General features: G+C 42.2%; 1 protein-coding gene across 3 annotated transcripts in view; it reads right to left on the bottom strand.

Moving 5' to 3' along the window:
* MYH10 (myosin heavy chain 10) overlaps positions 1-15,159 on the bottom strand; it is a 144,483-nt gene that overhangs the window by 60,512 nt on the left and 68,812 nt on the right. For all 3 annotated transcript variants that reach the window (XM_075903462.2, XM_075903463.2, XM_075903464.2), the window contains 3 exons: positions 15,021-15,113; positions 6,254-6,317; positions 3,849-3,947 (listed from right to left, as the gene is read on the bottom strand). In XM_075903462.2, coding sequence (XP_075759577.1) covers positions 3,849-3,947; positions 6,254-6,317; positions 15,021-15,113 — 256 coding nt within the window. The remainder of the gene's footprint in view (positions 1-3,848; positions 3,948-6,253; positions 6,318-15,020; positions 15,114-15,159) is intronic.

Here is a 15,159-nt window from a genome sequence, read left to right as displayed (position 1 = left end):
GGTCCTCAACCTGTAACAATGCTTGGGATTCTTCCGTTCCAAGTGCAGGACTCTACACTTGTTGAACCTCATCAGATTTCTTTTGGCCTAATCCTCTAATATGTCCAGCTCACTCTGGACCCTGTCCCTGCCCTCCAGTGTATCTATGTCTCTCCCTAGCTTAGTGTGATCCGCAAACTTGCTGAGGGTGCAATCCATCCCCTAATCCAGGTCATTAATACAGATGTTGAACAAAACCAGTCCAAGAACAGATCCTTGGCGCACACTGCTAGAAACAGACTGCCAACCTGACATCGAGCTGTTGATCACTACTCATTGGGCCCGACAGTCTAGCCAGTTTTCTATCCATCTTACAGTCCATTTATCCAATCCATATTCCCTTTACTTGCTGGCGAGAATACTTCCCATACTGCGTTGCTTAGTGCATGTGTCTGGGAGCTGACCTTGTCCGCGAAGACAGAGGCAAAGAAAGCACTGAGTACTTCAGCTTTTCCCACATCATCTGTCACTAGGGGTGTGTCTAGACTACAGGGTTTTGTCAACAAAAGTGGACTTTTGTTGACAAAACTATACCTGTGTCTACACTGCTGCTGAGTTCTGTCGACATAACATCGACAGAACTCAGCAGTTTTGTTGACGGCTGTAAACCTCATTTTACGAGGAATAACGTCTTTTGTCCACAGAGTTCTGTCGCCAGAAGGCATTATTGCATCTACACTGTCTTTTGGGTCTACACTGTCATGTCGACAAAGCAGCTGGCTTTGTCAACAGAACTGGATGTAGTCTAGATGCTCTTTGTTGACAAAACTTCTGTCAACAAAAGCCTGTAGTCTAGACGTACTCTAGGTTACCTCCCTCATCCAGTAAGGGCCTCACACCCTCTCTGATCAGCCTCTTATTGCTAACATGCCTGTAGAAACCTTTCTTGTTATCCTTCACATCCCTTGCCAGCTGCAATTCCAATTACGCTTTTGCCTTCCTGATAACTCCCCTGCATTCTCAAGTAATATATTTATACTCCTCCCTAGTCATCTATCCAAGTCTCCACTTTTTGTATGCTTCCTTTTTGTGTTTAAGCTCACCAAGGATGTCCCCGGTAAGCCAACCTGGTCGCCTAACATATTTGCTTTTCTTGCTGCGCGTTGGGATGATTTCTTCCTGTGCCTTTAATAAGGCTTCTCTAAAATACTGCCAGCTCTCCTGGACTCCTTTCCCATTCATGTAAGCATACCAGGGAATCCTGCCCATCAGTTCTCTGAGGGAGTCAAAGTCTGCTCTTCTAAAGTCCAGGGTGTGTATTTTGCTACTCTCCTTTCTTCCTTTGGTCAGGATCCTGAAATCTACCATCTCATGATCACTGTTTCCCAGGCTGTCACCCACCTCTACTTCCCCTACTAGTTCCTCCCTGTTTATGAGCAGCAGGTCAAGCTGCACATGGCCCCTGGTCGGTTCCTTCAGCACTTGTACCAAGAAGTTTATCCAACATTCTCCAAAAACTTCCTGGATTGTCTGTGTACTGCTGTATTGGTCTCAACAGATATCAGGGTGATTAAAAAGTCACCCATGTGAACCAGGGCCTGCAATCTGGAAGCATCTCTCAGTTGTCTGAAGAAAGCCTCTTCTACCTCATCCACCTGATCCGGTGGTCTATAGCAGACACCAACCACAACATCACCCCTGTGGCTTCCTCCTCTACACTTAACCCATAGACTCTCAACAGTCTTTTCTCCCTCTAAATACTGGAGCTATGAGCAATCATACTGCTCTTACATACAGTGCAACTCCTCCTTTTCTACCCCACCTGTTCTTCCTGAATAGTTTATACTCTTCCATGACAGTGCTCCAGTTATGCAAGTTATTCCACCAAGTCCCTGTTATTCCAATCAGATCATAGTACTTTATCTGGCCCAGTTGAAGAAGTGACACAGACATTCTTTCTGCCCATGCCATTTAAAAAAATTGATAGCACCCAAGAATCCTAACCACACAAATTCCACTTTAATATGAAAGGGAAGGCAAATATAGGCCCAATTTTTCAAAAGCATCTACTCTCACACAGCATAGCCAATCATTCTCCCTGGAGGGTTTGTATATCTAAGGCAAGTAAAATGCTAAAATACATGCACGTGTGCCTGAAAACTTGGCACATTGCATATACGAATCTGACTAGAAGCCTACTGCCTGTTTTTGAATAGCCATGGTCAGCCATTCTCAAATATGCACAGTTCAAGCAGTAATTATACCAGATACTAACAGATCTTCATTTCAAGGAACCTAAGGACAGGGCTATCCAGTATAACCATGATTTTCTAACAATGGTGTATGTCACATTTTGGGTATATATATGCAAGTTATATCAACTATATGGAGTAAGGATGTTAATTATCATGTGATTGACTAATTGCATAGTCAATGCATTTTTGCATCAACTATTCGATTCGTCAATAGGGCGGCACTGCCCCTTTGAAACACTGCAACAGTATTTCAAAGGGGGCAGCTAGGGTTAGCAGATTTCAAAAAAAATACCGGACACACTTGATCTCAGATGGGGGTGGGCACCAGCTGGGAGGGGAGTGGGACGGGCTGGGAGGAGGTCGGGGGGAGCAGGGCTGGCCAGGGAAGATCAGAGGCAGGGGGGACAGCCGGCAGGAAGCAGAACTGGTCAGGAGGCAATTGGGGGAGGAGTGAGGAACCCGACAGCGGGAAGCAGGGCTAGCCGGGAGGCTGTTGGGCGGGGATTGAGGAGGGAAGAGAACCGGCTAGTGGAGAGCGGGGTTCTGCCAGTCCCATGCATAGTCCCGGCGGGACACGTAGGCGAGTCCAGCCCTGGGGATCCCATCCTGCTCCGGCCCCGCTCACGCCCTCTCTACTGCGTAGTTGCATACTGCCTGGCTGGTAGACATAGAATCATAGAATACTAGGACTGGAAGTGACCTCGAGAGGTCATCGAGTCCAGTCCCCTGCCCTCACAGCAGGACCAAGTACTGTCTAGACCATCTCTGATGGACAGACAGTGTGAGCACGTCTACCATCCAGGCAGTACGCAACTACGTACTGAAACTCATGATAATAAGACGACTTAATTAGAAAAAAAAAGAGGACTTTATGTGTCTGGTATTTTCTCAATTTGTTTCCTGGGCAGATACCGGACTGTCCGGTATCAAATACCGGACTGTCCGGTTCAAAACAGGGCACCTGGCAACTTTAGGGGAAGCGCCGCATGAAGCCCAGAACTCTGTGCACTGCTGTCACTTTGAAGTATCCCCCATTTTTCCTCCCCCACTTGCTGCCTCTCATAGAAGCTTATCAGATAGTCAACTAGTCCTTGACATCTCTAGTATGGAGAAGAGACAGGGCCCTCACTCATGGATCGAATTGATATTCACCCCAGAAGTGTTAACATTACACTGAGACTGTTTTGTTCAGTCTTTTATTGCGTGTTGATTGGGCCAATTGTTTGGCATACTGCCCAGTTTGAGATCATGGTCTAGTATGGGTCTGACACTTCATGCCGACATGCTCTGTGACTTGCAAGTACTGCCAGCTTACCTACGGATTGCCAGCCCAGGACTCAATTTAGGGGCTACAAAATTCTTGGTCTGTATTGGTCCAGGATATGCAATCTGGAAGTCTTCACCTGAAATACTATAATTATGCAACAGTTCCAGGACCAACATGCCTGTTGCAGTATGAAGAGTAATTTCAGAATAAAGCTAACTCTTTCAGTAATAATTAATTACTCTTTCAAGCCCAAGAACTGGTGAAACTTTGCTGCTCACGCATTAAAACTAGCAAATTCAGAAGATGTAAGAACCAAACAGGCCGATAAGATTAGGTTTGTAACTTACACTTTAGGTGTTCTCCTGCCCCAGATAAAAGCTGATAGAAGATATGAAATGTCCGTTCATCTTTGGCCTGACGAACAGCGCGAGACTTTTCCAACAAGTCTGGTCAGGAACAGTCAAGGATCTTAATTTGCACTGTGCATCTTTTCATGAAAAATTCTAATGAAAATTGGCAGTGTGGAAAGGACAGGAATCAAGATCTCACGACAGAATCTGAATCACTAGGCTTCATATAACAAAAGCTTTGCCCAGGTATAATTAACAAAATGGGACAGAAGTTGGTCTTAGAGTTTCAACTGCCGCTATGTTCAGATGAGTAAAATACAGCTCCTCTCCCCCTTCTTCTGGGATGTGCTGCCCATCCAACCCAAACAAAACTAAAATCATACTTGTTACAATAGAATATATATGGGACAGATCAGTTGGTTACAGTGGTGCCTTTTCTACAGTGCATACTCATAAGAACATAACATAAGAACATAAGAATGGCCACACTGGGTCAGACCAAAGGTCCATCTAGCCCAGTAGCCTGTCCGCTGACAGTGGCCAGTGCCAGGTGCCCCAGAGGGCATTGTCACTTGACAGTGATCAAGCAATTTGTCTCCTGCCATCCTTCTCCAACCTTTGACAAACCATTCCTTACCCTCTGGCTAATAGCCTTTTATGAACCTAACCTCCATGAATTTATCTAGCTCTTTTTTTAAACTCTGTTATAGTCCTAGCCTTCACAGCCTCCTCTGGCAAGGAGTTCCATAGGTTGACTACGTGCTGTGTGAAGAAGAACTTTCTTTTATTAGTTTTAAACCTGCTACCCATTAATTTCATTTGGTGTCCTCTAGTTCTGATATTATGGGAACAAGTAAATAACTTTTCTTTATTCACCCTCTCCACACCACTCATGATTTTATATACCTCTATCATCTCCCCCCCTCCCCCCGTCTCCTCTTTTCTAAATTGAAAAGTCCCAGTCTCTTTAGCCTCTCCTCATATGGGACTGTTCCAAACCCCCTAATCATTTTAGGTGCTCTTTTCTGAACCTTTTGTAATGCCAAAATATCTTTTTTTGAGGTGAGGAGACCACATCTCTACACAGTATTCAAGATGTGGGCGTACAAAATTTTAATATAGGGGCAATAAGATATTCTTTGTTTTATTTTCTATCCTTTAATAATTCCTAGCATCCTATTTACTTTTTTGATGCTGCTGTACACCGCGTGGATGTCTTCAGAGAACTATCCACAATAACTCAAAAATCTCTTTCCTGATTAGTTTTAGCTAAATTAGCCCCCGTCATATTGTATGTATAGTTAGGGTTATTTTTTCCAATGTGCATTACTTTACACTTATCCACATTAAATTTCATTTGCCATTTTGTTGCCCAATCACTCAGTTTGGTGAGATCTTTTTGAAGTTCTTCAGTCTGCTTTGGTCTTGACTACCCTGAATAGTTCAGTATCCTCCGCAAACTTTGCCACCTCACTGCTTACCCCTAGATTGTTTAGGAATAAGTTGAATAGGATTGATCCTAGGACTGACTCTGGGGGAACACCACTAGTTACACCTCTCCATTCTGAAAATTTACCAGTTATTCCTACCCTTTGTTTCCTGTCTTTTAACCAGTTCTCAATCCATGAAAGGATCTTCCCTCTTATCCCATGACAACCTAATTTACACAAGAGCCTTTGGTGAGGGACCTTGTCAAAGGCTTTCTGGAAATCTAAGTATACTATATCTACTGGATCCCCTTGTCTACATGTTTGTTAACTCCTTCAAAGAACTCTAATAAATTAGTAAGACATGATTTCCCTTTACAGAAACTATGTTGACTTTTGCCCAACAAATTACGTTCCTCTACGTGTCTGACAATTTTATTCTTTACTATTACTATTGTTTCAACTAATTTGCCTGGTACTGACATTAGACTTACTGGTCTATAATTCCCAGTGTCGCTCTAGAGCCCTTTTTAAATATTGGCGTTATGTCTTCCAGTCCTTGGGTACAGAAGCTGATTTAAAGGATAGGTTACGAACTACAGTTAATAGTTCCGCAATTTCACATTTGAGTTCTTTCAGAACCCTTGGGATGAATGCCATCCGGTCCCAGTGATTTGTTACTGTTACCTTCAAAACAGTCAGAATCTGGCATATTTCAAACAAAATACTTTTTGTGAAAATTATTTCAAAGGAAATTTTCAGACTTCTTGATAGTGTGATAAACTGTTTTAAAACAAAAGGAAGGATTGTGAGTTAAAGAAAGCATTCACATTATACCTTATATGTAACTTTTTTTTTCCCTGCAAATGTCCTAACACTTCATCAAACATTCTAAACAATACACAAATTTGGTGACATAAGGTTGAGTGAGCAACTTCTTATTTTCACTGACATTGCACTGCTGAAGCAGGATACAGGTCTCGATGTTGGCCCCAACAATATAACCCGTAACATCAAAATTAATTCTAATGAATTTGCCCTGGAAAAAAAGATAAAAGTTTTTAGCAATTGCCAAAGATATGAGCTGTTCACATTAAAACATCTTTCCCATTTAAAAAGGTCACACAGTAGAGCCTTAGAGTTACAAACATCTTTGGAAAGGAGGTTGTTCATGACTCTGAACAAAACATTATGGTTGTTCTTTCAAAAGTTCACAACTCAACACTGACTTAAAACAACTTTGAAACTTTACTATAAAGAAGAAATATGCTGCTTTTTCTTTTTAAAAAATAGTTTATATTTAAACACTAGTGTATTTGCTCCCTTTCATTCTCCAGCCTTCCCTTCTCCCCCACTGCTTGACTGTACTTTTGATTCCAAATGAGATGTGTGATTGACTGGTAAGTTCATAATGCAAGAGTTGTATGAACACCCAAAGTTCTACGGATTTGGTAACATTTGCATCTGTCCTGGGTGATAAATATTTACTACAGATTATAATGACAAGATAGCCATTCACACCGTTCATACGCTTTCATTTGTATTCCATTAAAATGTCAAACTATTATAAGGTGAGATGTACTGTAAAAAGAAACACTGTAGTTATCAGAGGTATGCATATAATGTTTTATATTCTTATGAAAGAAAGCATTTTCTAAAAGGACGTTTAATTGTAATACTGATGAGAGGTGCTGAGTTGACAGGTTAGCAAGAGCAGTATAAAAACTTTTTCCAGAATGTGTCTCCATACTGACTTGAAGGCACACCTCCAGTGAGAAATTCATTCTCTGCAGCCATTCAAGACCCTCTGACAAAGTCATGTCTACAATAGGGAAATAAAAAGGTGTAATGTTTAAAAACAAGATTTTTTTTTCACAAATCACTAATTTAGACAAGTGATAGTTTGACCTCTATGCAACTGTCAAAAATGAAACCACCACTCGCCTTGTCTACACTAGTTTTACAATGAGATGTGACACCCTGTTGGCCATAAATACAAAACCTAGCACCAGGATTCAGGACATGTCGACAATAATCAGTAAAAGTGCTGAGCGCAATGTAGAGAAGTAGCAAGTAGGAGCTAAATTAAGATGACCAAATCCTTTGACATCTGCTATCTATCATTTTCTTAATCTGTAAGGGTATGTCTACACTAGCCCCATAGTTCGAACTAGGGAGGCTAATGAGGGCGACCGAAATTGCAGTTAACTGGTAATTCGAAGTAAAGGGTTTATTTCGGAATCACCCTTCTCTGCCGCGTGTAGACGCGGGCAGTTTTCGGGCTAGTCAATTTCCAAAAATGGCGACCGTATGGGAACATGCTAATGAAGCTCTGGATATTTAAATCCCGCACTTCATTTGCAATTTTGGTCACCCTCATTAGCCTCCCTAGTTCGAGCTAGGGGGCTAGTGTAGACATACCCTAAGAGACCGATTCAAGTGTGGCATCACCTGAGCCATCCAGTACCCCTAATGTCGTGGGCTGCTTAGGAAGCCCAAATTATGCAGACAAACATGTATTGAAAACAATCCCTCACTCTCACAGACCTTGTGAGACAGACTAATCCTCACCTATGGATAACCCCCTAACCTGAATTAAATCCTTTTCAGCAACCGCACAGCACACCGCAGGAGACACTCACCCAAGAACGTACCCCTGCAACAAGCCTTGTTGTCAACTCTATTCACACATCTACACAAGCGACACCATTATAGAATCTAACCACATAAGCCACAACATCAAGGGCTCATACAACTGCATATTCTCTAATGTGATCGATGCCATCATGTGCCAGCAATGCCCTTCTGCCATGTATATTGGCCAAATTGGACAGTCTCTATGACAAAGGATAAATGGACACAAATCAGACATCACTCAACCTGTAGGGGAATATTTTAACCTGCCTGGACAATCAATCATGGATTTTAAAGTAGCCATTCTTCTACAAAGGAATTTCACTAACTAAATTACAGAGACTGGAGAATTGGAATTCATCTACAAATTTGACAGTTACCTTAGCCTCGAATAAAAGGAATAAACTGCATTACAAAGTCAGCTTCGCCTGCCTCCAACATCTGCATTTTCACATCAAATGCTAAGTACGTGACACATCCAGCCCACTTAATCAGCGCATATATTTCTGTTATTTCTACTCCAACTCACTTGATGAAGTGGGTTTTATCATGAAAGATCATGATTCTATACATTTATTAGTCTAAGACTACACTGCAGCGCTATTTTGGGATACTGGAGGCATCCCGAAATAGCTATTCCACATCTTAACAGCAAGCCCGTTATTTTGAAATATAATGGGCTCGCTATTTAGATGTCCCTGTCAACCTCATTCCACAAGAAGTATGGAAGTATGAGACGGGAACATGCTAATGAAGCTATTTTGAAATTTACTCAAAACAAGCTATGCAATTTGCACAGCTCAAATTGCGTAGCTTATTTCAAGCTACAGGTGCAGTGTAGATGCACTCTAAGGTGCCACAGGACTACTCGCTATGCTTATGTGCAGTTTTCTTATTGCTCTATTGTACAATTTAAGTGGTTACAGAAAGTTATAGCACTGAAAGTTAATGATGCAACTCCAGTTAAGAACATACCAGTGATCTTCAAGTTGATTTCTTCAAGCAGTGTCTAAATCTGATTTCAAATATCTAACTTTCGGACAGCTATGCATGAAAACCGGGCCTAGAAAAAGGTCCTATTCATGTTTAAGTTTACTTCAAAGCTCTGAAAAATATGGTACTGTGCTGTTATACATAGAATTTTTTTCAAGTTTTACCTTTTAGGGACAAAATGTGTTTCTATTTTCTCACAGAGTCAGAGAAGCCAGTAACCCTATTAGCACCTCCCAAAATGAAGATGTTCCTCATTGAGACCGTCCTATAGTAGATGGCTTCTGGATATTCATCTGGCAAAGTCACCTACTGCAGGACAGGTCAAACAAGGAAAGTAAGAGAACACCACTAGTTATTATCTACAGCCCCCAACTCAAACTCCTCCAGTGCATCACTGACAATCCACAACCTATCTAGGAAAATGACACTTCATTCCAACAGACCTTTAGAGAAAGACCTGTCCTCACCTAGAGGCAGCCCCGCAACCTGAAGCTACTACTCACTAGCAGCCAAACACCACACCACAGAAATAGTTACCCAGGAACCTACCCCTCCAACACCGTTGCCAACTCTGTCCTCATATCAACAAAAGCAACAACATCACAGGAACTAACCTCCTAAGTTACACCATCAGGGGCTCATACACCTGCACATCTACTAACACAATATATGCCATTGTGTGCCAGCAATGCCCCTCAGCCGCATATACTGGCAAAACTGGATAGCCTCTGCACCAAAGGATAAATGGATACAAATCAGACCTCAAAAAAGGTCACACACAAAACGGTGGGGGGACGACATACATTTTAACCCCCTGGACACTCAGTAATGGATTTAAAAGTATCCTTTCCTCTACTACCACAAACAAAACAAAATCATCAAAACCAGATTACAAAGATAAATAGCAGAATTACAATTCGTTCACAAATTTAATACAGCCAAATTAGGACCGAATAAGGATTCAGATTAGTCACCTCACTACAAAGGCAAATTTTCCCTTTTCTGATAGTCACACCTCCCCGTCCAACTACTGCAAGTGAGCCACATCCACCCTGCACCCTGACTGGAATGGCCTCATTAATACTAGTCCTACACTTGATAAATAACTCCCTTTTATTATTCTAGTAAAATGTCCATGCCTCTGATTTTCAATCCAATTTACCTGAAGTGGATTTTACCCACAAAAGCTTATGCCCTAATAAATCTATTAGTCTGTGAAGTACGTGGGTCCAGGATTTCAACCCATTTACAAGAGACTGGCAGTGTCCATCCAGTTGTATATTATTCTGATTAGGGCTGTCAATTGACATGCGCTAATGCCTGTGATTAACGCATTTCAGGATTAACACGCCAAATAATTTAATGTGTTAAATTTTTTAGCGTGTTAATCGTAGGCATTAATGCGGCCTTTCAAAGGGGCAGCGCAATGCAGAGCCTGGCATCGGCTGGGGACTCCACAGCTGACCCCCGGCTCCAGGGCTGTCCCTTTGAAACACACAGAGGCGGCATTTCAAAGGACCAGTCCCCTCACAGCTGAGCCAGGGATCAGCTGTGCAGCAGCTGGCCCTTAGAAATGCCACTTCCACATGTTTCAAAGAGGCAATGGAGCCCGGGATCAGCTGGGGACTCCCCAGCTGATTCTGGGCTCCATGCCGCATTTCCCCAGAACCCAGGATCAGCTGACCCCGGGTTCCTCTGCCCTGGGGAGCCCAGGATCAGCTGGGCAGTCACCAGCTGACCCCAGGCTCCACGGCAGTTGTCCCTTTGAAATGCCAGAGGCGGTGTTTTAAAGGGGCAGCCATGGAGCCTGGGATCAGCTGAGTACTCTAGCTGATCCCAGGTTCCATGCAGTGCTGCCCCATTGAAACATCACGGTGGCATTTCAAAGGGGAGGTGTGCACGTTTAAATCTTTTAATCACACGACAGCCCTAATTCTGATGTATATTTAGAATAGTGGTCACCAACTAGTAGATCTTGAAGCCTCTGACAGGTGATCTTGATTGGCTTGGCTAGGAAGCTATGAAGCGCTGGCACTTCAGTTGCCCTTCCACCCACTGTTATGCTACTCCTGCCCTTTAGGAGCCTCCTGCTTGCTGTGCAGGGTATGGGATGGAGAAGAGGAGGATGCTGATGTCAGAATGTACCTCCTCCCCCCACTCCTCTACCTCATCCCCACCCAGAGAGAAGGGGATGGAGGGAGTTAGGCAATGCAAATCTCTGTCACTCTCACACAGTGTGTGTGTGCGTGTGTGCGTGTGTGTCAGTCACTCACAAACACATACTGTCCTTCACTCATCTCCCAGCCCAACACATACGAGGGGGGTTGTTGTTACTCCTTTTACTGCTTGCAAAGTGTGTTATTTTGGGTTTGTGACTGGTCTGTGCAATTTATAATTTTCATTTCTCACTTGCGCTTAAATGTAATTCTTTGATTAGTGAGTTCTAAAATGCCTAACCTGGCAAGGCTAGATCCCTGTGGTAATTGCTGCTCCTGAAAGGGGCGAGCATGTCTCTGCATTCCCTGTGAGAGGCAGAGCAGGAGGTCTCCACATGCTGTCCTTGCCTGCAAACACCACTCCTGCAGCTCCCATTGATCAGTAACAGGGAACTGTGGCCAGTAGAAACTGTGGGCTCAATGCCAGTAGATGAGGGGCAGCACATGGTGCTATGGAGCCATTGCTGTACATGCCAGCTGCTTTCAGGAGTGGTGCAGGGCAAAGGCAGGAGTAAGCCTGCCTTAACCCCACTGCTCGACCACCTGGAAGTCGTCTCAGTTAAGTGGTGCCCAGCCAAAGCCTGCTCTTCCTGAATCCCTGTCCCAGCCCTGAACCTCTTCCTACACCCAACCTCCTGCTTCAGATGCAAGTCCCCCTACACCCAAACTCCTTCCCAGAGCTTGCACCCTGAAACATCCTGGACCCCAATCCCCCACTTTAGGCCAAGCCCGGAGCCCCTCCCACACTCCAAATCCCTTAGCCTGTACCCCAATCCCCTACATCAGCCTTGTGAAAGCGAGTGAGGATGGAAGTTGAAGAAAATAGGGCCTTGGAGAAGGGGTGGAGCAGGGTATTTCGTTTGAGGTAGATCTTACATTGAACTTAAATAGAAAAAGTGATCTTGTGGTTAAAAAGGTTGGAGACCACGGATTTGGAACAACACTTTAAAAACAGCTTCAACAACAACATCTTCTATGAGAAATTGAATAGTGTACTGAACTGGTAATTACTTATGCCACACAAGCAATACTAAGACTATAAACACAATTTAGTTTTGAGCATTGTTGTCCAATCCTGCTACAAATAACATTAAGACATGGTCGTAAAAAGATCTGTTTGCACCACAGAACTACTTGAGAATATGGATTCCAAATTTTGAACCAGAAGCTGGCTTTTGAGCTTCAGTCTGTTCATTTTTTCCTTTGAGAAAAAGCATCGGATCACATGACCAAGGAATCAGTAATTAAAAGTTTAAATCAGCAGCAGCAGACAAAAAAGCTGCTACAGGAAAGGAAAGTGAACTGTACAGATTTCTGTACTCCACATCCATCAGTAGAGACTACTGGGTAGCTGTTCTTTATGCAGATTCCAGGCAGATAACCAGTCAGCAAGTCTGGGATGGCACAAGGTCACCAAAACAAGGTCTAGTTTTCCTCCTCCCTCATTACCACCTTGTATCTTCCAGAGCCACAGTTCAATTATTTATTGACAACGCTCTGTGACTTAGCCACATGGACATGGGACCGAGCTCCAGCAACAGACAGTTGAAAGGAGAAAGCTACCTCCCTACAGGACAAACTCAGAGCACATTAGCATGATATTTAGAAAGACTTTTAGACCCCTCAAACTATTCATGTTAGGCCTTTCCTTTTCCTGTTTTTTGACCATGCATAGGAAAAAAAAAAAAGAAAGATTTTAATTAGCAGGAACCTATAAAGATGCCAGAGGCTTCTTGCATTAATGCTGTTTAGAGAATGGAAGACTGCAGAAAAAGGCCCTCATTGACCGGCTGAAGGGTGCAAAAACAGGAGTTTCTGAATGTGCCTTAAATAGATAGTTGAATCATTGGGCAGCCAGTGTCTTATATGGTCTGTAAAGAACCACATACATTTTTGCATTGGTCACCAAAAGCACTAGTGTGCGTTCTAGATGAATTGCTCAGGAGGAATTTTATTTGTAAAGAAAAGTAATGGCATTCATGTTTCCAGTATTTTGTACCCCAGTTTACATGTCCATTTCCATACAACCTCAGCTGCCAGTTGGTTCCCCTAATAGCTGTTGCTGGTAGTGATTACTCAGCAGCATTGCTAATAGTCATGTCACAGACTTCTATCATGAGTCTTGGAGAAGATTAATACTTATGGAGAGGTTACCAATTTCTCATTCCTAGAAGTGGCTCCTTTACATCAGTCTGGAAAACTCTTGTGTGGCAGTTAACATGAGCCCATGGATTACCTATTTTTGGTTAAAATGGGAGGACTTTGGCCTCAAAAATCATGACTCTGGCACTGAAGCTTATTTTAAAATGTCTGAAAGACATGCTAGCTGTTAAGGGCCAGAGTTTGGTCTCAGACTTATGGAGTATTCTAATCTGTGCAATGGTATCTGGCATAAGTGCTCTTTGAAACAGGCAACGGGCATGATGGATGGTGAACATATCTTTCTTTCTTTCATTATGAAATCATACTTTTCAATTAAAGAAAGCATGAAGATAAATGAAACAAGAAGTCACCTTAGTTATGCCAAAACAGATTAGACAGTCCGTTCTGCATTAGAATGTCTACAGTGACAGTTTTGTTTAAACTATAAGGGCAGATTCTACCATCTGCTATAAGAACAGAATATTCCAGAAATGGCACTTAAATATCTGTAATTTGACTCTGCTCAAAGTACTTCTGTGTTTTCAAATTTAAATTTAAGCAATAACTGAAAAAGCAGAACCTTCAAACCAATGACTGGATTACAGACTGGGCATTGCTAAATGTATCAGAACACTAAGTGAACAAATAAGCGCTATCTGGATCATAATGTAGTCTGTCAACTAGTTTAGTTCTGTTCATAACATACACAAGAAAAACAATGACCGGAAACCTGTTTCTGTGGTGTCTGCAACCAAAGATGTGATCAAAATACAACAAAAGCAGTGTTCCCTGTAAGATGTGCACTTGTGCAGCCACTCAGAAGAGATTCAGATGTCACCCAGCTGATTAGCAGAGTGCCCACAACTAGGTGTTTATTTCTGCTAGTGGCGCACATCCACACTAACATTTATTTTCCATGTGAATGGAGAAGATTAGCGGGAACATTGGTACAAAGATAGAGGAACTGGGATTTTACATCATGAAAACAGCATCTAACATAACTGTATACTTTGTAGGAGTCTAAACCTGACACACTCACTACAATACTCTGCTATTAAATAATTATAAAAAGAGGAGAGGGTCTGCTGGCTTTTGTGCTATGTAACAAAGCACTGCACTTCAAATGTAGAGATAAAAATTCATACTGCATTTTTCCTTTTGTCATTTCCTTTTAAATACTTATTACTGAAGACTGCTGAAGCCACCATCTGGAATCTGGAGCACATTATACTTATTCCTTTATAAAAATAATGCCAGAACCACTATGTTCACAATGATATGCAGAGTTAAGGGGAAATGGTGAGGAGGGGAAGGGGGAGGAAGGGAAACACAATGCAAAACAGACGCTTTAAATCTTTCATTAAACAGTACCTTAATTAAATGAGTAGTGTTCCGAGAAATTAAATAAAATGCAATTACTGGGCAGCTGAAACCTGTTGAGATTATCCAATGCATATGAATACCAATCATTACTATAAATAATGTGCCTTGAAGAATTTTTTATCATGCAATTTTGTGGCACCCTTCCTAGCTTCATTGATGGGAACTATTTAAAGGACGCACAATGACCATAGTAGCTCTAGTAAGTTAAATATGATGGATACAGCATTGGAAGAAGACTTAAATGTTTCAATATACAAATTAAACTTGAATTCAAGAAGGTAGAATGGAAAGGAGACTACCAATATCAATAAGGTAGGTTCTCACAAACAGAGTTATCATCTGAGGAGGTAAAATGTATATTTCTTTAAACTTACAAAACGAGAAGAGTTGTCATTTTTCACAGTCTTTGCATTCCCAAAGGATTCCAGAATGGGGTTTGCCTGAAGAAGCTGGCGTTCCAGTTCCCCCTAAAAAAACAAAACAAAACAAAAAAACAAAAACAAAACAAAAAAA

This window comes from Pelodiscus sinensis, chromosome 20 (genome assembly GCF_052426305.1).
Source record: "Pelodiscus sinensis isolate ZL-2025 chromosome 20, ASM5242630v1, whole genome shotgun sequence".
In the NCBI taxonomy this organism is placed as follows: domain Eukaryota; kingdom Metazoa; phylum Chordata; order Testudines; family Trionychidae; genus Pelodiscus; species Pelodiscus sinensis.
Note: the sequence above shows the minus strand (reverse complement) of the source record. Positions and strands in the feature narration are given on the sequence as shown.